Source organism: Labrus bergylta, chromosome 5 (assembly GCF_963930695.1).
Source record: "Labrus bergylta chromosome 5, fLabBer1.1, whole genome shotgun sequence".
In the NCBI taxonomy this organism is placed as follows: Eukaryota; Metazoa; Chordata; class Actinopteri; order Labriformes; family Labridae; genus Labrus; species Labrus bergylta.
The window spans coordinates 8,845,650-8,869,761 of record NC_089199.1 but is presented as its reverse complement, the minus strand read 5'-3'; the positions used below and the strand labels follow the sequence as shown (position 1 = coordinate 8,869,761).

At 39.5% G+C, this 24,112-nt stretch overlaps 2 protein-coding genes across 3 annotated transcripts; both read left to right on the top strand.

The window, feature by feature from the left end:
* The first annotated feature begins 206 nt into the window (after positions 1–206).
* On the top strand, positions 207–13,507 carry dctn2 (dynactin 2 (p50)). Of its 2 annotated transcripts, XM_020636768.3 has the most exons (14): positions 207–399; positions 699–767; positions 3,868–3,964; positions 4,542–4,603; positions 4,821–4,919; positions 6,474–6,634; positions 7,216–7,363; positions 7,621–7,686; positions 8,031–8,069; positions 8,295–8,372; positions 8,950–9,021; positions 10,529–10,631; positions 11,631–11,722; positions 12,693–13,507. In XM_020636768.3, the coding sequence occupies exons 1-14, from the start codon at positions 364–366 to the stop codon at positions 12,777–12,779; spliced, it is 1,209 nt and encodes a 402-aa protein (XP_020492424.1). In that variant the 5' UTR covers positions 207–363; the 3' UTR covers positions 12,780–13,507. The 2 variants fall into 2 exon arrangements, with proteins under 2 accessions (XP_020492424.1, XP_065810748.1); XM_065954676.1 differs by lacking the exons at positions 207–399; positions 699–767 and adding an exon at positions 2,333–3,003.
* Positions 13,508–19,741: 6,234 nt separating this feature from the next.
* ddit3 (DNA-damage-inducible transcript 3) lies at positions 19,742–24,112 on the top strand. Its single transcript, XM_020636752.3, has 4 exons — positions 19,742–19,897; positions 21,335–21,396; positions 21,892–22,100; positions 22,310–24,112. Exons 3-4 carry the CDS (start codon positions 21,945–21,947, stop codon positions 23,087–23,089), a joined length of 936 nt encoding a protein of 311 aa, XP_020492408.1. The 5' UTR covers positions 19,742–19,897; positions 21,335–21,396; positions 21,892–21,944; the 3' UTR covers positions 23,090–24,112.

Sequence of the window (24,112 nt, the reverse complement as noted above, 5' to 3'; positions counted from 1 at the left end):
GTCTACTCTGTGTTAGTTCAGTATTTACAATCGACAGAACGGGGTCCGCCAAATCGAATTGGTCAAACCACACGCATGCGCATTAACGTTCTTCTTTTGAGAGGTACGTTTGTTTTATTGGTTTTGCTGGGCCGCTAAACCCTCTCCCGTTAAGAACACATCACCGCCCATCCGGCTACACGGACTCAAACGTAACACGCTTTGTCAAATCAAACGAGTGACCACATCAGCCGGCTGAGAGACTGCTGCCTCATCTACCCCTTAGCTTTCACTCGGTTTTTATCGACTATTTTGCACCTCTAAAGAACTGTTCTTATTTATTTTCGGTGACTTGTTGCTCTCACATTTGTGTCCCGCTTGAGAATGGCCGACCCAAAATACGCAAACCTACCAGGAATTGTAAGTGGCTAACGCTAGCGAAGAGATTAGCTTAATTGCTATATAGCTCCAGTTAGCTCCTGCTTGTCAATTGTATTTGTGCTCATTGTTTGCATTAGTTAAGTCAACAACATTCACATTAGGTATGTCTTAGTCGCTGAATCGTAAGCTAATGTAGTCTCTTCTTATGCAACTCGTTTGGTAGCAGTGGGTAGTGTAAAGGTGTTGTTGAATGGTCCGGGGCGTTGGCCAGGCTAATGACAGTAAACAGGGTGTGTGTGACCCTGTGTTATATTGTTTACCTTGTTGTTTTTAAAAAGGCTTTTAACGAGCCGGACGTCTACGAGACCGGAGACCTCCCAGAAGATGACCAGGCTCAGTTTGAGTCGGTAAGTGGACATATGTCACTGACTGTATTTGAGAGTCTGCAGGCTCTTTAAGATGAGCCAGCAAGAAACTGATAGAAATGTAATATGTTTGTGTTATGGTGTCAAATATGTCTTTATCGTATCAAGAATGCCAAAGCAGCTCTACTTTATTTTTTAATTTGAATGCATTTCTGTTACAGTGTTTGTGATGTTCTGACTCTGTGGTTAAAATCCTGATTAAAAAAAAAAAAAGGTCTCTGCTGATGTTAAAATTAAATTAGGGTTTCTTGTAGTAAATTCGCTTATAAAAAATGGAAAAAGGTAAGAGAAGATAAATATGAAATAGATTAATTTTCTCCACCACCTAAGCACTATTATTTAAAAAATAAAAATAAAATGCTGTCGATGTTTATCACTGTCATCACTTTGGTCTCCTGACTCTTGGAAAAATCTTTCCTCGTTCACATGAAGGAGTCCTATTTTCTTTTCTTTTGTTAATAGTGATATTGTTCAGCTCTCAGAGGCTGATCTGACATTACTTGTAAACGTGTCTGGTTTGCTACTGACCAGCTGACTGAATCCTAATTGGCATTTTCCCTTCCATGTTCCCACGCTTGTTTCCCCAAATTCCCTTGCCTTTCTTCCCCACCCCTCCTGGGACTCTAGTTTGTACAAGTAAGCCTGGCTCCATTTTACTCTCAGTGAGCTTAATGCCATGCTTTTTATGCATGTTTTAACCTATATCCACTTTTCCTACCTCTATTGATTGGGATGTAATGAGAAATATATTGATGGAGTGACCCCTTTTTGTGCTCTGTAATTCAACAATTTTTGATTGTTTTAAAGTGCAAGGAATCAATTATTTTCCTCCTATTTGTGTTGTTTTAAGTGAAAAATAAAGTTGACGGTACTCCAGTAACACTATGATTCTCTTTTATTTGGCCCTGCTTTGACAAGGCAGCGAAGGGTCAAGGAAGTATCTAAAGGGGTGTGAATCACTGAGAAGAGAAAGAAAAGTGTTTGTCTATCTGTTAAAGATTTTTTTCTTTTTAACCTTTCATCATGTTCTAACAACTGCACCTTGGATAATCACACTTTAATCACACTAACTGGACATTTTAAAGGCCCCTGTGCTCTGTGCAATAACATCCTACAAGTTGCATTTGATACAATGTAAGAGGGAAAGTCAATGTTGACATGTCTGTCTGACATTGTTTCTGAATCTCTGGAGAATCAAAGTATTGAGTAAATGGGGAGAGGGAAATGCTGGCAGAAACATATCATCACTCACAAACTTGACCTCCCAAAGTAAATTTGTCAGGTGTATTGTAGGCCAATCCATATAGGAATTAGTTGGATTTTATCCACATAATTTCTATCTGTGGATAAGATGCAGATCAAACATTGCCAATGTAGAGATGCCAGTCTTTTTGGAAGCATTGTTGTAAAATCAGCTCTGACACCTTTTTATTGAGAAAACATATATAAAGGACACTCTGGATCCATGGATCGCTAGTTTTGAAGCTTATCTAATTGAATAAATTAACGCTGCAGACAAGCTTTGTCACCAGTTGGACATTGGCAGACATGTCCAGTAGTGTGAACAACCATGTCTGATTGCTGGTCATTTAACTTGGATGGCCACGCGCGGTGTACAGGGGCCTTTACTTGGATAAATTTCATGAACCACTTTGGTATAGGCCAGAAGATTAATTTAGGATGATCTGCATGTTGTTAAGAAATAACTCGCTCCGAAAGATGATTTATGATAGTTTCTTTTAACAGAATATATTTTAAAGTTTTTAAATCTGTATCTTTGTAGTCTCCCTTAAACCACCCGTTACCCTTCACTGTTGTGTTGTTTACATCCATAGCTGAATGCTGTGAGACCTACAATGTTCTCCATGAGAACATTTGGTCACACTGCATTATAAAGTACAGTATGGAATCAAAGGAGAAAGTAACATGCTGCTGTTAATGGACCATCTTACCACCCTGATTCGGGGAAGAGAGAAAGTACTGTAGACACCACAAGCAGTCAGTCCTGTGTGTCTCCAGGGGTTTTAAGAGCAACTCTCAGAACACTGCTTTCTTTCTTACTTTTCCCCGACCCCGGCCAATTGTTCCTGTTGTGTGCATGGCATGTGATAACCACATTAATCTGTCTTGTCTCTCTCTCTCTCTCTCCCCCTACTTTTTTCTCTCCCTCTGCTCTTGCGTTACTTTCTCTAACTCTCTTTGGAAACCCAAGGAGCTGGTAAGAGCCTGACTAACTCTCCTCCCCGTCCTTCTCCTCCTCCTCTTCCTCCACCCTGCATCTGTGTAACTGTTTGGTGTCCTGTGTTTTGTCTTCTTATCCAAATCTGTGTGTTTGTGTGTGTGTGTGTGTGTGTGTGAGCCTGGACTCATACCATCTTTATGTGTGTCTCAGTGGTGTTTTAATCTTACCCCTAGCCTCTAGTTCACCATAATTTATCACTAGGAAATATTGATCAACTGATTTTTGTGCTCCCCAGAATCACTAATTAAAGAACCATCCTTTAGAAAAGAAAGTTTTAGTGGCTTCTAGCTTTGGTTCTGTAATTTTTTATTAATGTAACATTGCTTTAACCAAAGTAGACTTATACCACATGGATAACATATGTTTTAAAAGACGGTCTAGAGAGTCCACATTCAGGCACAGGTGAAACTATGACTGATGTACACAATTTTGTCACCTTTGTCTCTTTGCTGATGGCACAAATTATTTTGGAATAATCTGGTTTACAACAATATAACCTCAAATAAAGGCTGCTAAGCTCTTGAAGCATGGCTACAAAAGCTTTTATTTCCTGATGGTATGTGACCTTGATTACCATAATCCACACAATAACCAAACTGGCTAAATCTGTGCCTTTTAATCACATTCTGATGCAATGATAAATCCTACAATTTTTCTCTCTGATCATAAAAATCCTATCAAAACAATTTCAAGTGTACCTGGGGCTTTGAGACTTTTGGCTCTCTGGCTAGGTGAGCCAAGACTCATTTTCAAGTCTTTGCTGTCTGTGAAGTCCTACTTGCCCTATCCTGGTCATGAATATGCTCAACTGACATTTCTCTTCTGTTGTTTCAATGACAGGAGGAGCTCTGCAGCGACAGTGTGGAGAGGATTGTGGTCAACCCGAACGCAGCCTATGATAAGTTCAAAGATAAACATGTCGCCACCAAGGGACTTGGTCAGTCTTTTTATCACAACTTATTAACTGAACTATTACACTTGTACAGAGGGACATACTAACTGTTAGAGAGGATCATGGCTTAGTAGTTACAATAGTTTAAAAAAAATAACAAGTATGTAGTAGTAGCAACATGTGTGGGTTTAATGCAATACAATTCAGCACCACCACCGCAAACTTCCGCCTCTGAAATGAAGATAAAGTTGAATATAAAAACCTCTCTGAAACGGTTTAAACAAAAACTGAACATTACATGATGGCAGGACTTGTTGCTGTTTTGTTTAAATTTTTAGACTTTTAAATGGCAACTGAGAGCGAGGTTCCACCGGCGGGTTTCATAGTGCTTTTATGCAGTCATTTAGTCTTGTGACAAATTATCTTTTAAACTCTAAGCCAGAGACACTTAGACACATCATTACATCTTTTTAGAATTAATTAATTATTGACTCTCAAAGGATAAAGATGATTACAAGAGAAAAACTGTGTTTGGGATCACATCGGGCTTATTACTGACAACCACTCTGCCTTTTCTGTGCTCTGGAAATATCGTTCAATCCATTTTTCATCTTTTTCACAGACTTCTCAGACAGAATCAGTAAAAGCAGAAGAGTGGGCTATGAGTCGGGAGAATTTGAAATTGTGAGTATATTGTTTTTCAGCAGAAATCCATCACTCCACTTTTTTCTCCCCCTTTGGATGTTTTCTGTAAATATACCATTGTTATTTTTATTTCACTGGCTGCATGTGTTTCGATGTCAGATTTAGAGCTGTGTGAGATTCCATTTCAATGCTGCTCTGGAAGTTCTTCACAGTTTGCTGTTGTCTTGTGTTCATACTGTCTCTCTCCTGTGTTCAGCTTGGAGAGGGCTGCGGAGTGAAGGAGACACCCCAGCAGAAGTACCAGCGCCTGGTCAACGAGATCCAGGAACTCACTCAGGAGGTGGATACCATCCAGGTGAACTAACCACACACACACACACACACACACACACACACACACACACACACACACACACACACACACACACACACACACACACACACACACACACACACACACACACACACACACACACACACACACACACACACACACACACACACACACACCTCTCTGTCCACAGACTTGGCAAGAGATGGTGCACTCTGATAATCCAGTCTTTTATCTCCCTGTTTGTTCACAAATTATACAGCCTTTAATGGACAGGACTTATTTTCTCCCTTGTTTCTTTACAATGTAATCATGTCTTTATTCAGGATGAAACCCTTTAGGCACAGAGGTGTAATATATTTGTGCAGTTATTGTTGTCGCACTGCAGATCTTAGAATCCAACCGAATGCTTAGATCTGTGTGTGCACTGAAGCGTTTAATTCACCATGAAAATTAATGCTGATTAAAAGCTGTGAAAGGAATTGTTTTTCAGACTTACAAAGACCCCACAATCCCGAAACTAATTAAACTGGGGGTGTCATTAACTGTCCTTTATGAAGCAGCAAACCCTGTTCTCTGTTTCCCACACTGAAATCTATTTTAGTCTGTGAAATAGATTTTGGTAACAATGTCAGTGGGTTTGTTGCTCATGCAGGTCATGCTGGTACATAATGCGGCCTGGCTGTGGTGAACATGCTGCTTCTCTGTTGTTGCATCTCATCAAAGACTTTAGAGTAGTGTGTGTTTCCATTTTTTACTTAATGGAAACTTCCAATGCTTTATGTATGGCTCAGAACATAGTCATACCCTTAAATATACTAATGCAGAACCAATGGTATAGTATACAGTTTTTGTGATAAGCTACTATAAAGGCATCACGACTGAAATCTGCCTTTTGAATTAGATGTAGCTGAAAAAATATGATCATTGTGTCATGAACTATGCTTTGCTGTTAAGAAGTTCTCACTTTTTTCAAACCAAGTTCTTGTTGTCGTTACTGAGGCTGTTTTGACTTCATACTTGACTTGGAGATTCAGGAAACAAAAGACCAACAAACAAGAAAAATCTTCCTTAGCTACATCTGTCCTCAGTTCTTGCTTGTTTTAGGGTCCTTTTGCAATCATTTTTATTTCTCTTTTAAGCATTAGAAATTCATTCTCTTTGGAATTCATTAAGTGGGTTACTGACTGTTTATCATGGAATGAACCTGAAGCTTAGCAGAAAATCATTCCAAAGATTAGTTTTTTAGTCGAAAGAGACAAAAAATGTGCCCTCTGGATTTGTTACCCTTAGTAATGTCTAAGCATATAGCTACAATAGCTGATTCAAACCCAGGTTAAGAATATAAGAATATCCCTTAATCTATCATTATGTCAGAACAAATCCAATATTTATGATAAGTACAACTGAGGGCTTGTGCTTACAGTATGTTTTTCCTCTTTAAATCTGGCATGGGACACTACTTACCTGGTTGACTCAAGAACACTTCTAGTCCTGGATTTCATCAACCCCGGCATTGTTGTTTATTGCTGTGTAGCTCTCAGATACTCACTGTCCTCTGTGTCTCTTTGCTTCCAGACGGCCACTAAGGAAAGCAATGCAGAGGAGCGTCTGACCCCAGTTGTACTCGCCCAGCAGGCGGCTCAGCTCAAGCAGCAACTGGTTTCTGCTCATCTCGACTCTCTGCTGGGACCGCAGGCACACATCAACCTGGCTGACCCAGATGGAGCGCTTGCCAGGTGAGCTGTGACAAAACAATAAAGCAATCTGTAACCTGAAACCGGATGCTACAACCTTTCAGACCCTGACGGGGCCGTAGGCAGAGAACGGATGGAAATTGGGGTAGATTGACAAAATAGAGAGTCAGCGTTATATGTGGAGTGAGAGACTTGGGGAATTAATTTCACTAAGCCTTGGACTGTAACCCAGATATAGAGAGGGAGAGTAATAAGGGCATGGCTGTACAGTCGGTATCAATTGCTCACATAAATCCTGCTGAGTCCAGTGTGGCTTTACCTGGGGAGCACAAGATCTGACGGACAGATGATTTAAGACGGGAAATAAAAACTGGAGACAGTAAATGGTTTAACAGAGGAAAGACAAAAAAGAGACAAAAAACATACCACCAGATAAAGAGACAGAGAAAGTGAGACAAATAGAGGAAAATGTAACAAGACTGTTCACGATCAAAGCTCAACTTGACCTTGCAGTTTATAAGAGAGCCTGAGAAGAATGATACCAAGATTGAGAAAAGGAGGCATATGGGGATGATAACAATATTGAGCATACGGTTTAATCCTTTGTGTCTCCTCACCTGCAGGCGTCTGCTCACCCAGCTAGAGGCAGCCAAGGGCAGTCGTGGTAGCGGAGAGAGCAAACCAACAGCATCAGCTAAGGGCCCAGATGGAGTGGTGCTGTACGAGCTGCACAGCCGACCAGAGCAGGAGAAATTCAACGAGTCTGCCAAGGTAAAGTGGAAACCGAGGATGAGGGAGCACAGAGTCAAGTGTCTCAGATGAATGCTTTAGCAAAATGAGCAAACATTGCCGTGGCATGATCGGCTACGCGCTTTTGTTTGCATTCTCTTGGGAGGAATGTCAGAATATTTGACGCCAATGAGTGGGACAAAAGGCAAGGAGGTATGCATGTGCGTGGGTGTGTGTGTATGTCTTTTGGGATGCTGTTGTCAGTGCCAACCATGTGTTGCCTTTTTCCGTCCCTGCAGATGGCGGAATTGGAGAAGCGCCTCGCTGAGCTGGAGATAGCTGTTGGCTCAGGATCAGACAAGCAGGTACACACCATCTCAGACAGTTATTACACACACACACACACACACACACACACACACACACACACACACACACACACACACACACACACACACACACACACACACACACACACACACACACACACACACACACCTCTCTGATGTTTTTCTTTTTCATTCACACTAATTCTGTTTATATCCCTCTCTCTTTTACTGTAAAACATTTTACATGCTCCTGTTGCTGTGTAACCCTCCATAAAAGTGAAATGGAAATAAAACCTTCCGCTGGATTTATGTAAATTATGAGGGAGGCTTCATTGTTTCTTGTTAAAATGTTATTTTCCTTCTTTGTGTTTACGTTGCAGGGACCTCTGAGTGCTGGTGTACAAGGTGCCAGTTTGATGGTAAGAAGTCTACTGTTCTTTTTGGAGAACTCACTGTTTGGAGTTTCTTTTGTATTCATAAAGCTTTGTATCTGTTGTGCAGCCAGAGAACTGGGTCATACTTCACAGATGACACCGCTTCCTCCAAGTTTGTTTGTGTTCTTGTGTATACTGGCACAGCAACAGTAAAGTTTTTTTTACTCAAACTTATATGTGTGTGTGTGTCTGTGTGCTTTTTTGTATCAGGACACCATTGAGCTCCTGCAGGCAAGGGTCAGCGCACTGGATTCTGCTACTCTCGATCAAGTGGAGGCCAGACTGCAGGTAACCCAGCACACCTCATGGGTTTAAGGGGGAAGCAGAGGCCTTTGTTCTGAACAGAATGTTCCCATATGAACCTTTATGTTTGAGGTGCACTGTTGGCTGTCCTGAAAAAATCCTGTATCACAAACTTAGACTGACATCCGACCGATGTGGGCTGGGTTTCAATAAAATCCTCTTTTGTGTCTATACATGTAAGATAAATCCAAAAAAGACAAAATGCCCAAAAAATATTTCTAAGTAATGGTATTTACTGTGTCTTGCTTCTATAACATAATTAGACGACATGAAAATAACAATTTTAGGATGTTTTTTCTACCGTGCTCATATGACTGAGCTCAACAGCTGTCTAAGCAGTTCTTTACTTTATAAACAACCTGATGCACTGAACAATTACTACAACTCAAGGAGGGTGTTTTTTTTGTGGTGAACTGCTGATGAATGCTTATAAAGACAACAAAGTGCTTTATTCAATTAGAAGTTTGTTTTTCAACAGATTGGCATTAACTCATCTCTATCTGTCTTTGTCGGTTTTCTCTCTGAATGCCTCTAAAAACAGTCTCTCTTCTCTCTCTTTCAGAGCGTCCTCGGGAAGATGAATGAGATTGCTAAACACAAGACAGCGATTGAGGATGCTGATACACAAAACAAGGTTTGTAATTCCTGCACATCCATCAATGAATAATAACTGCAGTCACGACTTTTTCAGTGCTTTTGATCCCTCTGTTAAAAATCACTTTAAGATCAAGGATTATAGAAGCACAGGAGTTAAGTTTATACTGAGTTTTATTGTATGTCTAAAAAAAAAAAAAACTTTCAATAACATTCAAGTTCAGTTTAAGTGACATATAAAATATTCAGTAGATTGGATTGGGCACCACATACTTTTTAACTTTGAAGTCACTTTGGAATATATTTATATATATATATATATATTTTATTTTTTAAGTTGGAGATTCAGTTGTGAGATCTGGGTAATTTCCAGAAAATGTTTGTGTTTTAGGCATGGACTTTTTGAAAGTGCTCTACACTTAATAGGCCAGTAGGGGGCAGGGCATGTTAATCATATCATTACAATACTAATGTCATGTACAGTGGTTTCAAGTTTATACACCAGGTTTTTGGACATCGTTATTTGCTTTATTCAGAGACTGATTTGTCCTGTAATTGTCTAAAAGGGTGTGTGTGTGACTTAATTCACTTTCGAAAACAAATATTCAAAAGTATGAATGGCCTACTTTAATTAGAATATATGGATATTTAATTCACTGTTCCAACAATAACTGGGCTTTGGTTTAGTCATAACATACAGCAAGGGACAAGTCTCAAAACTGTATCACTCATTACCACAGCATCATGAAGTCATCCTTGAATTCAAGTCTGTTCATTAAAGAGGACATATTAAAGCCCTTTTCTACCTTTTTCAAACAGTCCCCTGTGGTCTAAATGAAACATCTATGCTGTGCTTTGGTCAAAATATAACGTGAATCAAGCACCAGAGGAGGTGTGTGACCCTTGATAAACCAGCTCTCTCAGAGCGTTCCGTTTTGGTGTGTGTGTCTCTTTAAATGCAATGAGCCCCCCTTAGCTTTCCCGGTAGACATCACTCCTCTGTAGCAAGTATAAAAATGGCAGACCTGCACAAAAGTTTTGTTCAAGGCTGGGGGTGGAGTCCATGGTTGGAGATATCAGGGGAGGGGAGTGTATTTTTTTTTTTTTACCAGAATCCAACTTGTGACATCACAAGCTGAGCAAATTTGAAACGGAGCATTTTTTCCTGTGTTGTAAGACTTATGAAGACCACAAACTAAGGACTGGTTTATTTTACATTTTGTGGGTCGGTAGACACTCAGATTACCCAAAATATATGTTCAAAAACACTGTAAAAGTGGATTTTTCATAATATGTCCCCTTTTAAATAACAAATGCAGGTATGTGTCCAAGCCTGACGAAAAAGTAGAAACCACACAGTATTATTGTAACATTGAAGTGGACTCGTAAATATATGTTGATGTGAAAACATTCATCAGTATGATTTTATAACGTTTACAGTTCCATAAATGACCACATCAACAAATCGGTCACACGTTACAGTCTATGGTTCTGAGGCTGGAGGGTTTTTGCCTCTATTAATGTGTCTGTGTGTGTTTACCTGTCAGGTGTCGCAGCTTTATGACGTGGTGCAGAAGTGGGATGCCATGTCTACCTCCATACCTCAGGTGGTGCAGAGGCTCGTCGCTGTCAAGGAGCTGCATGAGCAAGGTACCAGACAAGAAAGTAAAGGGGTTTATAGCGTGCTAGTCAAGGACTTTCTTTGTCCTCACATAATCCTCTGAGTGTTTAAAGTCACATCACTTCATCTAATAATACTGTATGAATGTACTGGTACAGAGTAATTAGTTCATATGGCAAATATTGTAATAATATTGCTCTAGGGGCAAATTTCGCACAAGTAATGATAATAACAATGAAAACTTGGATTCTTCCATGTGAGTGTAGTAGAACCTTGAAATGACACCCATGAGAGTTCAAGGAGAGGATGTATGTAGGTTAGTGGGGGGTGGGGATTGGCATTAAAGATTCAAAATATGTAGGATGTAGCCACAGAACATGAAAGGGTGTAAACCCCGGATCACGTTTCAGGAGGAGTCTTTGCTGGGAAGTTGTTCTTAGTCTGAAAGATTTGCATTTACAATGGGAATGTCCATGTGCAAGACATAAGATGAAACCTAAGCGAAAATGGGATTCAAACGGATAATAGAATTAGCCCAAACCATGGCAGTCTGTTATAACAAAGGGCAGAAATCAGTGAAAGGGAGCCTCAAAACGGTAATAGAATTACACTAAGTCTAGCTATAATGTTAAACACTGCCCCAGGGAGGAAGAGATGCATGATATTATACATCACATTATCATCTTATTATTATTTAACACATGAAAGCAGAACCTTAGCATTAATAGATTAGATTGATAATCCATTTCTGAGAGCTCGAAGAGGTCGTTTATCATCCAGACTCACTTTACATCAATCTGTCACAACTTGCCCTTTTTTTTTCTTGAAAAGGAAATACGGTGTTTAATATTTAAAGCCGTCATTTATCAGATTTAGAATAAGTAAGTCTATACCTCCACATCACCTCTGCTGAGAGAAAAGACAGCAGTGCATATCTTTAAAGCAGCAAGTAAGTAAAAAATACTGTTTCTCTTTCTCCCTCTCTGTTGCTTCTTGACTTCACTTCTGCCTCTTGTGTCGTCTGGTAGCCATGCAGTTTGGCCAGCTGCTGACCCACCTGGACACCACTCAGCAGATGATCAACAACTCTCTGAAGGACAATAACACTCTGCTAACACAGGTAGGAAGTAAAACATTTACTGCACAGTTGGGACAACATAAATCTTTTTAAAAACGGCTGAAGTGGTGAAACCAGGGATCACTGTGGGGTTGTGTTTTGACTGTTTTTTCCTCTTTTTTTTACACTTTGCACAAGTGGTCCAGGTTAGAGGGATATGGATGAACAAGCAACCAGTGACTGCTGTGTACATTTTTTAGGGAGTTGTAAAAAAAAACATGATAAAATCTACATTACAGGTATAATGTTGAACTGTACTTTAAATTCTGTGAAGTATCAACTTTTGTCTGCTTACTGGAATCAATCTTTTAACATTCTCTTATTCTACATTTGAATTGTCGAGCTAACTGCAGAGTATTTATACTTTGTATTTAACTTGAACATCAAAATATATGGGGAATAAAAGTGACAATCATATTTTCAGTTCCTGCACCGGAAGCTGGCGTTGAGTGACCAATGTGCCAACCACTTAGTATTCAGTGTTGGACCCTGTTATCTTTATCAAATGTGACCACTTGACATAATGTGAGAGCTTCTATAACCATAGAATGATTTGCAATGACGATTTTTAAAGCCAGTAGAAATTTCATCCAGGTTCCACAAAGATTTCTAGAAAATCTGACATTTTCTGTTGATTGACTCAACCGTGTAATTGTCTCAGTTTTAACGCTAAATTAAATTCCAAGTTGTTTCATTTTACCTGACTAACTCTCCAAAAATTAGATTTTTTTCACACAAGATGATAGAAATTAGAGGAAAGCAGAGAAGCTAGAAGAGTTTCATTTTTGTTGCCTATTTTCTGCATTTCTAATCAGCGATCCCTCTTTCAACCATACACCATCTCTCTATCCTCATATTTTCCTGCCTCACCTAAACCATCACTCTGTGTCAACCACATCTTCTTTCCACTCCACCCGAACTTAATATTTCTCTCTTCCCTAACTTGATTCTTTTCTCCTCCTCTTCCCTCCAGGTCCAACAGACCATGAAGGAAAACCTGGTGGCTGTAGAAGAGAACTTTTCTGCACTCGATCAGAGGATGAAGAAGCTCTCCAATTAAGCAGCGAAAGAGTTTTGAACCGGTCCAGCAGAGTGTAGAGAACATGGACAAACAAGAGTTGGCTGGGGAGCGCTATTGCTTTCTACTTTGCCTCTGCCTTTTTTTCACTGAGTGGAATGTCAGAAAGTGGGAAAAGATGGAATAACAAAATAAGAAGAGACCAAAATGTTCTTGTCCACGCTCCTTTCCTCTTCCTTTTTCTTGCATCAAATTGATATCAACTGAAAACACTTTTGTCCACTCTATTCATGCCACTGACTGATTGCAATCCCCTGTTAAGCTTATTGACTTTTAGACTGGATGGTTTTTATAAAATATTAGTATTAAAGATGAAAAATTCCTCTATCCTTTGGATCCTCACACTATTACTGGATTTGTACTGTAAACTTTTGGTCAAGTCAGATGGATCACGGTAATGTTGGGTTAAAGGACGGCACAATAAAGAAGTTGTCAACTGTTTAAAAAGATTAAAAAAGGATCGTTTGTCTTCTAGTGTTGTAGCAGGAGCACGTCTGTGCAGGTTTCAGGGCCAAGTGATGGAAGGACAGCTTGTAAATATGCCTGTGTACCTTATTGTTTCTTCACGCTCAGTCGCTTGTAACTATATTATTATGACTGAGGCCGGACACCACAGACAAACTTTTAATCTGCTTTGTCATTGCCTACAAGTCCACTGTAATGTACGTCTGTGGTCATGGAAACCGATCAATAAATCTTAAGTGCGATAATTGAGCTCCTTTTTATTTCATGAGATTGTGACTGCCTTTATGAATTATCACTATCATAGCAGACTGCCTCAAACATAAAGTATAAAATATTCTAAATTACTGAATAGATGAGAACAAGCTGAAGTATTTCTACAATGTTATGGATTAGATTAATTAGTCATCATGTGAAATCTTAGTATGTAAGATGCAAAGAATTAGCCTCTGATAAGTGCAAGTATGTTTATTTTTTTTAAAGATATATTTTTGGGCTTTATGGAGAGATAGGACAGTGGATAGAGCTGGAAATCAGAGAGAGAGAGAGAGAGTGGGGAACGACATGCGAGAAGGGAGCCACAGGCTGGATTTGAACCCAGGCTGCCCGCTTTGAGGACTATAGCCTCCTACATGGGGCGCGCGCACTAACCAATGCACCACCAGTGCCCCAGCCAGTATGGTTTTTTAAATAACTAAAAGATCAGCTGTTGATATTTAATTAAAGCCATGAACTTTACCTTTTAAACAACTAACCTTAAAGAGAGATCCCAAATCATATTTAATTTCTTTTTTAAATGAATTGTAATTCACATTTTTGGCCACAAGGTGACAGCATAGCATCTATTTTTAAAAAAAAGGTCAAACTCACGTACCTTAAACATTATTTTACATCTTTTCTATTCAATCATTGACTAATAACAGTTTTTATTTCTATTGGTCATTTAAAAAAGATGGTTAACTTGATATTATTGGCCAACTACATTTTAAGTTAAAAATGTCACAAACTGCCTACATAATCAGAAAAACGTTTATAGTCTAGTTCATGTTTTGATGTCTCCACTTATTTCCTGCCATCGCTCTGCTGTCAACAAGTGATGTTCCATAAGATCAACACCCTGAAGGATCAAAAGGAAAACTTTTGTAAACACCCACAGCTATACTTGAATATTCTCAAAGAATAGCTTTGTGAGGTCAACCACAAATCCACCCGGTATTAGAGCTTGCCCATGTTTAACATCAGGTAATGGAATTAGGGACAAAGGTGAGCAGATGAAGTAAGGTGGGATAAGGATCAGGTGTTTCTGATGAGTCATCCAGACAACAGCTCAGTGAGTTCACTCAGATACAGAGTCTAAAGATCAGTTTCTCCCTGTATGGTCCATTCAGCTGAATACCAGCTTTCACCAACACATGGTCCTGATAGAGCCTCATCTAATTGCCTTGATCTTTATTTTATATCAGAGTGAAGTGAAGTGTAGAGTACATCTTTCCCCTTTCGTGTTGAGGGACTTCAATACTGGCCTACTTGGACAGGACATATCAAGTGTGACTTGCAGGGAATCAGATCCAGAGCTCTAACTTAGAAGGGAATGCCCCAAAGGAGCACAGAGGCATACCGTATACTGTATATCATGTTATCCTGCATTTGTCCTTCTATTTTGGGTGTGGGTGAGCACAGCCCCATCTGTTGAGACACACTTCAGCACAATTACAAAATGAATTTATATCAAACAGGTCAATCTTATCTGTTATGATTATATTGTAGAGTGAAGCTCTCCATGTGGCCCTGAGTTTAAACAAGTATAAAAGGAGGATAATTGACTGATAATACAGAACACCCTGCCTGGTTTAAGCTGTGGGATTTAAATCCAAACAAACATCTCAGTAAAACACATTACAATTAAGCTCAATTCTGTATGGCTAAAGTGAACTGCTTTCAAGCCAGCAACCTTTCCTTCAGTGGACAAAAGTAAACATGCAAGTCCACCAGCAGCGGAGCAGCTGAACACAGAGGAGGCTGAAGGGAGCACCAATTGCTCCAAAATCTCAGTTTCCCTCCATATCAGAACCAGAAACAAAGAGTGTAGGAATAAAAGGATGGAGTTAAACGCCTGAAGTGTGCGTCTCGCTGCCAGTAAACCCACCTGTTCAGACAGGCTTTTAAAGTTTAATGCCCTACAGTCTCTTGCTTGGGTTTTCTTTTACTCTGCCTTTTTTCTCATGCCTCATCCTTGACATGTGTCAGAGCTAAGAAATGAAGAAATCAAGGCTGTCAGACCTGTAGTGTGTTTTTGGAAGCAATGTACTCAAAATCAGGAAAATAACTGAGGGCATCCACATTCAAGGTTGTGGAAAATCACTGCTGCTTAATAACAAAATGTTTTAATCTACCAAAATGCAGTTTAATTAAAATTCAAATAGAGGTCTTTATAACACTTTCCTATATTTGAAAAGCAGGTAAAACGACTGAAAACACAACTAAGAATAAAATGAAGGCAGGTGAAAAAAACATCAGATTTCAAGAACAAGCAACGCAAAGAAATAAATCACACAGGCCTCTACATCAGATTGTCAGATTTTTGTTAATATGTCTGGTGAAGTGAGGAGTCTGTAGTAAGGCAAAGGGAAGGACAGAGGAAGTGGGTGGAGGTAAGCGGAGTAAAATGGGATGGATACTGTTGTGGGGCAGAATGAGGCTTGTAGGGAGTTTTTAAAAAGAGAGAGAAGACAGAGACGGAGACAGTGAGGTAGAGAGAGGTGAGGCGAAGAGGTAAACAAGGTTTAACAGACTAATAAGATTGACTGTAAAAGTGCTCCTGAAGCTAAATCTCAACAAGTAGGCGTGACATTTAGCTGATTATTCTGGACAGGATAAGACAGCAATAAGTAGAATATTTAAAACATCAAAAATACACATTAACTTACTCAAATTATTCTTAACTTTTAATGTATTTGCTGAATGTGGTACTTGTAAATGACTTGATTTATGGGCATTTTCAGACAATAGAAAACTGCGTTATTGGCCTCAGCCGAGACGGGTATTGGCAAAAGATGAATGTTGTAACAACAGAAACCTATAGCATAAAGACAACCCAAATGAATAACTGTTGGCAAAATATTCATTTTATCAAAAATTCTAACTCATGTTTCACTAAAATGACATTTTAATACACACACACACCCGAGCAGAGATTTTTAGACGACGTCGTTAGAAGACTTTCTGATAAGGTGAGGAGGTTTTTCTGAGAGTCTGCTTGTCTGGATCCAGAATAAAATAATTAGAAAAAAAAGCTTTTAACAAACAACGAGAGAGGGCAAACCAAGAGAGACGGAGGGCAAGAGAAAAGGAATTTACAGTATCACCAGTACATGTTAACAGCTGTATGTGTTGGTCTCAGTTCAGAGAGGGGAAAGATTCCGACAGCTGCTGTTGGTGTGTGTGTGTGTGTGTGTGTGTGAGTGTGTGTGTGTGTGTTTGGGTGTGTGTGAGACTAGGGAAGAACTGGGTGTGGAGGAGCCCTGACCAAGGGCACAGGACAGGACGGAGAGACGAGATCGCGGTGGTGACTGGAAATTCCCTGCACACTTTCTTCCTTTAAAACAAAAGAAATCCAAAGCTAAAATCTGAGTTTGGGGGAGATTTACTAATTCATAAAAATATTTAGATTTTTCCTAAAATGTTTTTTAATTGTTGAATATGTTTAGAATTTCATTATGGCAGCATTTGTTGTAAATAAATGTGACAGCAGAGCAACAAAGAGCAGAAAAAACAAAGGACTCTTTCCAAATAAAAACACTTATTAAAAATGAATGTCCTTCTATTTGTAATGGTGGTTGCTTATTACTTTTACCATAAATTGACTTTTTTGTTTTTCCCCCCTTAAATAATACATGATGTAATACATGACAGTAGAGATTATCTGTTAAAAATATCACAGAAAAAAAAAATGATATTCACTTATTTATGATTGAGGCAGACCAAAAGAGACTTAGTGAAACAAAAAGAGCAGCGAGTAAAACATTACAACAACCCCATAGCAACTGATATCACCAAATATACCAATCAGTAAAGACTCCATCTCATCTGAAAGCTGATCCACACCCAGACAGTTATCAGTCTGGAGCGTGTGTTTACACTCGAGTGTCATGAAAAGACAGCAGAATACAAGAAGAGAATAAAGAGCACAATAATAGGTTTTTAAGTTATCTATAAGCATATTGTATATTTGTTTTGGTTTCCTTCTTTTTATTTATTTTTGTCTTATATTGTTTCAGTTGAGAAGAAAATCATTAAGAAAACAAGGACCCTCATGGCCAGACAATGTTGACAAAATATGGCAACTCAGATCTGTGGTTGTAAACAGTCTTTTATAATGAATACAACACAGACGTGGGGACTGGCAAAATAAACAGACGGCGGGGTGGAGGGGGATGGAGGGAGGGAGGAGGGGGGGGGGAGGTGTAGAGAAAGTATGCTGAACTACTCAGCAACAGCCACTCAAGTCGTGACGCGTTCACGGTGCTTCCTGCAGCGCTTTAACCCGGGTCCTAGAGACAGTATTTGAGCTTTCTATTCGCTGCTTGGCGCTGTTGCTATGGGGCTGTGCATGTTGAGCCGTGCACGTGGCGCAGTGCATGGAAAACAGTTTGTGTGTGCTGAGTTTGGGATTAGGGCAGAAAAGTGTCAGGAGCTGGGATCAAGAGTAGGACATGACGAAACGACGCGGGTTTATTACATCGTCACTTTGGTTGCTGCTGCTGTTGTTGTTGTTGTTGTTGACGACGCTGTTGTTTACCTTAATAATGGCCATCATCCAAAGCTGGTATAATGACTTTAACTGTTTATCATGAGGTGTGTCTGAGATAGTGACCTTGTTGAACTTTGTGGTATTCTCCTCATTCTTTATTAACATATAGTTGACTTTTCTCAAGAGTTTTTTCTGTAGCCTACACTATTTGCGATCCGTCCGCATAATATTTTTGTTGTTGACAATAGGCTGCATCACTCATTGTCTTTATCCAGAATGTGACATCCGCAAACCCCGGGGACAGGGATGGTCAACTTGAAACTATGGGCTATTTTTTATTTATTTATTTTTTATTTTTTATGATTTCTTCAAAAGCTATTACTCCTAAAGTAGTTCACAAGTTCTATAGACTTTTTTCGAAGTTATAGTTCCAAAGCTGTGACGTAAGAGTGATTGTTCTTAATAAATTAAATATTTTATCCTAATAGGTTTGACTTTTCATATAGGCTATATATATTTAAAAATGACATTGGTAAACTAACAATGAAATGTTACACACAACAACTGTATAGGGTGTGTTACTCATTTATGTGTTTCATCAGCCAAAATCTTGTATAACATACCGATGGGGGAAAAATGGTCCTGGTGTTTAAATCAAACCTGCAGTTCAGTGCTTTATCTTAATATAAGATCTCATTTAGATCAGCAATATAAAAAATAAATAAAACGGTAACACTTAACTATGGTGTAATTTCTTTTTTTTTTTTTTTGCTGAGTTTCATCACCAACAAGCAGGGAATGTGGACGGAAAGCGAAAGGGGGACAGTGTGGTGTTTAATCACACCCAGCAGCGGCAGCTCGCGACAGACGCTCCCGCGGTCGGGCGTGTTTTGATATCTCGCGCGGAGCTGTGCCACAGAGCGCGCGGTATGAAATGAATGAGCTGTATGACACCTCTGTATACAAGTGTGGTTACAAAGTGGTCTCTGGCAAATAACAACAACAAAAAAAAACGTTAAATAAAGACATTAGCCGTCCACGATCACTGGTCCTGCAGGAAAGTGACGTTTCGAGGGTATAGGGTTATTATTCTCCCTCCTCGTGGATACACCTACGGCATGGAGGGGGTGTGTGTCAGTGTAAACGACAAACTTTAGACAAACACCTGAATTAATAGTCGGGTGAATAATCCCATTACAGTTATCAAAGTAACAGTATTTAAGCGTTAAATTGATACATAATGACGTTTTCCCCCCAATCTGCTTCGGAAAAACAATTGGTGAGGAAATCGATTCAGCTTTAGTGTTCCGGAAACAAACAATTCTTCGACATTAGAGATCCATGCATATATGTATATTTTTAGATTTTAGTTAGAGCCAACACTGTTTAATAAAACATGTTCTGATTCTGCTGGTGTTATCCCCAGCTAGAAATTGGTTGCCAAGCATTGCATCATTCCTTTCATGTGACTCCCATACGCCCCAAATTCGTCCTGGCCGTCTTATGACTGCATCACAATTGCTGCTCGTACAAACTATACAGGCTTGAGACGAGAACAAGCAGCGAAACACCACCACGCCCCACCCTCTTGCTGATTTCGCGTCACTCTATTGGATGTCGCCAAGGAAAAGATCTTAACTACGCTCTTCTGATTGGACCATCGGAACGTCGGTCATCTCCGCGCAGCGCTTGGTTGTGCTGAAACTACCTTCCCATGCATAGTTCGGTTGAACTCGCCCTCAATATAAACACCGCCGGGAGTTTCCGAAAATCACAATTCAGCCGACAAGTCTGAACAATGGTTAACATGAGCTATCACCAATTTTTACTAAAATATCCACATTCGAGTTCAAGACAGTCGAGAAGGCGAGCGAATCGAAGAAAAAGGGTAAGTGGAGACACTTGTTTATAGTTCTGGTGAAAAGTTGGATGTTGTTTTGGGTGTTTTTTGGGGAGTGTCTGCTACTTCTGAAGTGGTCTTGGTCTGAAGAAATTCCGGCATGTCTGGGCAAATATTCCGTTCTCGTTTTTTTTGGATTAACAGTTGTCTTTATCGATCATAATTGTCCATAACATCATCAGTGTTTGTCGTCTGCTTCGTTTGAAAGCTGTCAGGCTTGAATACGGAGTGTAACTGGGAACTTTTAACATTTTAATAGAGGTGTCAAACATTTAAAAAAAAAAAATATTATATACATGTTTTTTTAAACCTACATGACGACCTATGTTTAGATTTTTTTTTTAAAATGGTATTTTATAAAACAAGCGAGAGAAATAATTTAATGTGACGTTTGAGGGGTTACTTTCAGGATCTGTGAGATTTACAAAACTGAACAGCTTTTATTTTTGTTTTAATAACACTTCAGACCAACCTATCTATAGTATTTTGTTAGCACTTGAATGGACAGATGTTCATATCGGGTTGTCTTCTTTTTCCCCCTCAGTCTACTGTTTTCCTCACTGTACAGTTTCCTTTTGTTTCGCCCATTCCCCCTGCTGGACTCGCATTTCCATGACGTAACTGTGGTGGCGTACAGTGGACATGTATCCCAAATAAAAGAGGAAATACTTCTCAATACCTCATTTATTTTTTTTATTTAAGAAATTATCTACCAGTACGTTTTAATTTATACACCGAGACTTCATGTAAGCACGCTTTCATGGGAAGTTGACATTTAAAGTCATTTATTATGATTTTATTATCACTTTCTTGCTAATTCACTATCTAGCTACATCAGTATGGCTTATTAAATCGATTTTACCCATCAAATGAGAAAAGCAGAGATGTTTATTCATATGATACGTTTTAGCGAGATTTCTTTTCTTTTTTTTCTTTTTTTTTTAATATTATCGATAATGTTATTGCTTTTTGGAAATATTGTATTTGTTTATTTTTTTTACAGTATTAAGCAGTAAAAATAAAACGTTGACCTGAATGTCATACCTGGATCAATATCAGGATTTTCCCATCGTTTTTTTTTTTGTTTTTTTTTACCACTTGTTTATCGATCTCAGCTTGCTTTGAGGGCCGTAGAAAGCAGGGGGCGCAGGAGAGAACACTTTCGTCTTTGTTTACAAGATTTAAGTGACAGGATTTATTTTTTCACCCCATCAATTTCTGGCAATTTAAAACATATTTGGCAATTGATTTGTTTTAACCTTATTATAGCTGTTGTTTCATTTGAGGCACCTTTTACCACCAGATGAAGCTTACCATGTATTTGTGCAAATCATCATTTTGGTTCTGAAATCTCAGCAAATTTCAGAATGACACATTTTCCACCTTTTTAAGACTTAAATAACCAATGTTTTTCTTTATTTTCAGAATTATAGAGACGAGCTCTCTCCAACCAATCTGCAGACTTGATTAACAGAGACTTTCTCAAGGTAAATTGCTTTTCTAATATTTGATGTTCTGCATGCTGCATATTTAGGAAATTAAGGTTTTTAAATTGATCAATTAGTTTAATTAAAATTTTATCTACTCTTGGCATGTTTTGTAAATTTTAAAAACATTTTGAATTCTCAAATTCCTCTTAGCATGTTCAGTGCAGTACAGTCTTTTCCTCACTTAGTGTCACTGTTAGTCCCTTACACAATTAAGTGGATTATACATTTTACTGTACTTTGCTCCTTTTTTTTTTTAATACTGTTGTCACAATTTTACAAAATAAAGGTGTTTTGGAGAGATTGTGAAAATAGACAAATACCCGCAACACATTAACTTCACAAGTTGCAGAAGAGTAAAAATGTAAAAAGAAAAAGGCAGAGTTCTTGAGTGGTTTTAAGGCTATGTGTGAGTCATCTCACGTGTTGCTGCTCTGCACTCCTCCCTTACTCTTTCTGATTGTCTCTTATGTCTGGTGACTGCTGCCCTCTCAGGTCCAGTGTGAACCGTGTGGCCGAGTATCTGTGCGTTGCGACTGACTGGGGAGATGACTGCCGAGTGGCTACACCTGCCCCCGCCGTACCCCCCTGGTGTGGGGCCGTTGTGTGGTGCAGAGTTGGAGGCGTGGTATGAGGACCTGCAGGATATTCTGGGCTCTGACACGGGAGGGGCAAAACTGGCGCGTGCCCCCACATGCACCGAGGTCAGTAGCTTAAAGAGTGAGATGGTTATCACATCCATGATGAGTGTCGGTGTTCTATTGTTTTTCTTCAATATTTCAGTTCTTTAAGTTCGTTTTAGTGTTTTAAGAAAAAGAAATTCAATGACCGTAAATAAATGTGAAATTAAATCATACCTTCAAATAATACAGGTTTTGCGCGATGTTAATTTTTTTTTGTTTTGTGCTTTTAGAAGGAGCCAGAGTTTCTGGATGTTCTGGAGAGTTGCTCTTTGACGTGGCTGACAGACGGAAACCAGACATGGGGCGAAGGGGTTCAGAGGGCAACAGAGGAAGTCCACAACCCACAGCCTCTGCATCATACCTCATCATCCTCTTCCTCCTCCTCCTGCATGAGTCCAGCTGTTGCAGAGGAGCGGCGGGCAGATGCTGAGAGCGGGAGAAGTGGAGAAAGCTCGGCAGGAGGCGGCGGTGATCTGCTGCCTCCGGAGTTCTTCGAATTGCTGAGTGAAGGAGGAGTAGGAATGGTTGATCCGAGTGGAGCTGTGATCAGCAGTGGCTATTATTACCACCACCATCAACACCACCCGGCTAATAATATTGTCCATCCTGCATCTCCTTCAGCCAGCGAGGAGGAACTGCCCTGTGTCCCCGATTCTCCATCCTGCTCCTCCTCAGCCTCCCAGTCGCCGTCTCAAAATTGTTCTTCCCCCTCGTCACCCGTCTCCTCTCCTTCTGCCTACCCTTCTTCATGCCTTGGAAAACGCAAGAGGACCACCAGCGAAAGGGCCAACAGTGCCTTGTCCTCCTACGCCTCCTCCATGCAACGATCATCCTCATCCTACACATCTGCCAAAAAGAGTCGCAAAGAAAGAGAGCACGAGAACGAGAGGAAGGTGCAGGAGCTGACGGAGCAGAATGAGCGTTTAAAAGCAGAGATTGAAAGGTTGGGAGAGGAGGTGCAGAGGACACGTCGAGCCCTGATAGAGAGACTTGTCAACAACAGGAAATGAAAGAGAGGGTGGAAGAGAGAAATGAAAGATGGCAGGTCAAACACAATTGGAATAAGCAATGGTGGGGAAAAGTGTACCATGGTGGTCATGAAATGCCTCTAAGACAGGAAAGGATTGAAACCAAAGATATTTTATAAAGGTAGAGGATTTCTGGAAAAGACAGAGCGCTTAAGATGGCAAGAATTAGGGAAGTGATGAAAGTCAAGACAAGAGAAAGCACAGAGAGAAGGGGCTGCAACAGCACTGCGGCAACAAAAAGACACAGCACGTACAAAGGAAAGGCAGAACAGACTACTTGAAGTGCAAAAGATACAGAGGTTTTAATGAATGTTTGTCGTTTTAAAGAATGCCTAAACTCTTGAGATCCATCAAATAAGATGGCAGAGAAAACGCTTATGAGCATTTAATGATTTGTATGTTAGACAGAAAGGAACAAAGAGTGCATTTCAGTGTCATCCTCTCCCACCATTTTGCAATAATTGTAATTCCTACAATAAGGGCTGCAATCTGGCTAGCAGAGATTATTTGCCCCAATTTGTGGAGAGTTAAGGAGCTCAGGAAAAGTTCGACAAGTGCCCAGTGCAGTGTGAGTATGAGAGAATGATGTTTCTTTGGAAAGAATTTCTATTCTTTCTTACTTTTTTATAATCTGTGGCTTGTATGTACCAGTATTTGTATTTACATAAAGCAAGTAGAACCCGGCTATACTTTCTAAGCTGACCTTTTTTTTATCGATAATGGAGATTTGTAGTAGAATTGCCACAAATTATTCTACCCTGAAACTATTTTTATACAACACTGTAATAAGTATATATAAATGTACACTATTGTACTGTAATGGCGTGTACTGTAAATGCCAACATATCCACAGTTATTTTCTCCATTGTAGTCACATAACTTGGTAATTGTAGAAAAATATGCATGGCTTTTATCTTTGATGGAATCAATTTTATGTAATGTACCATACCTTATTTGAGCTTTCTTTGTAATCCTGAATTTGCAATAAAAGAAAAAAAAATTACA

Coding starts and splice junctions, on each gene's coding strand:
- dctn2 (XM_065954676.1), top strand. CDS start 2,884: ATGGCATGTGATAACCACATTAATCTGTCTTGTCTCTCTCTCTCTCTC. Junction 7,364..7,620: donor AATTCAACGAGTCTGCCAAG/GTAAAGTGGAAA, acceptor CCGTCCCTGCAG/ATGGCGGAATTGGAGAAGCG. Junction 10,632..11,630: donor CAAGGAGCTGCATGAGCAAG/GTACCAGACAAG, acceptor GTCGTCTGGTAG/CCATGCAGTTTGGCCAGCTG.
- ddit3 (XM_020636752.3), top strand. CDS start 21,945: ATGACTGCCGAGTGGCTACACCTGCCCCCGCCGTACCCCCCTGGTGTG. Junction 22,101..22,309: donor GTGCCCCCACATGCACCGAG/GTCAGTAGCTTA, acceptor TTGTGCTTTTAG/AAGGAGCCAGAGTTTCTGGA.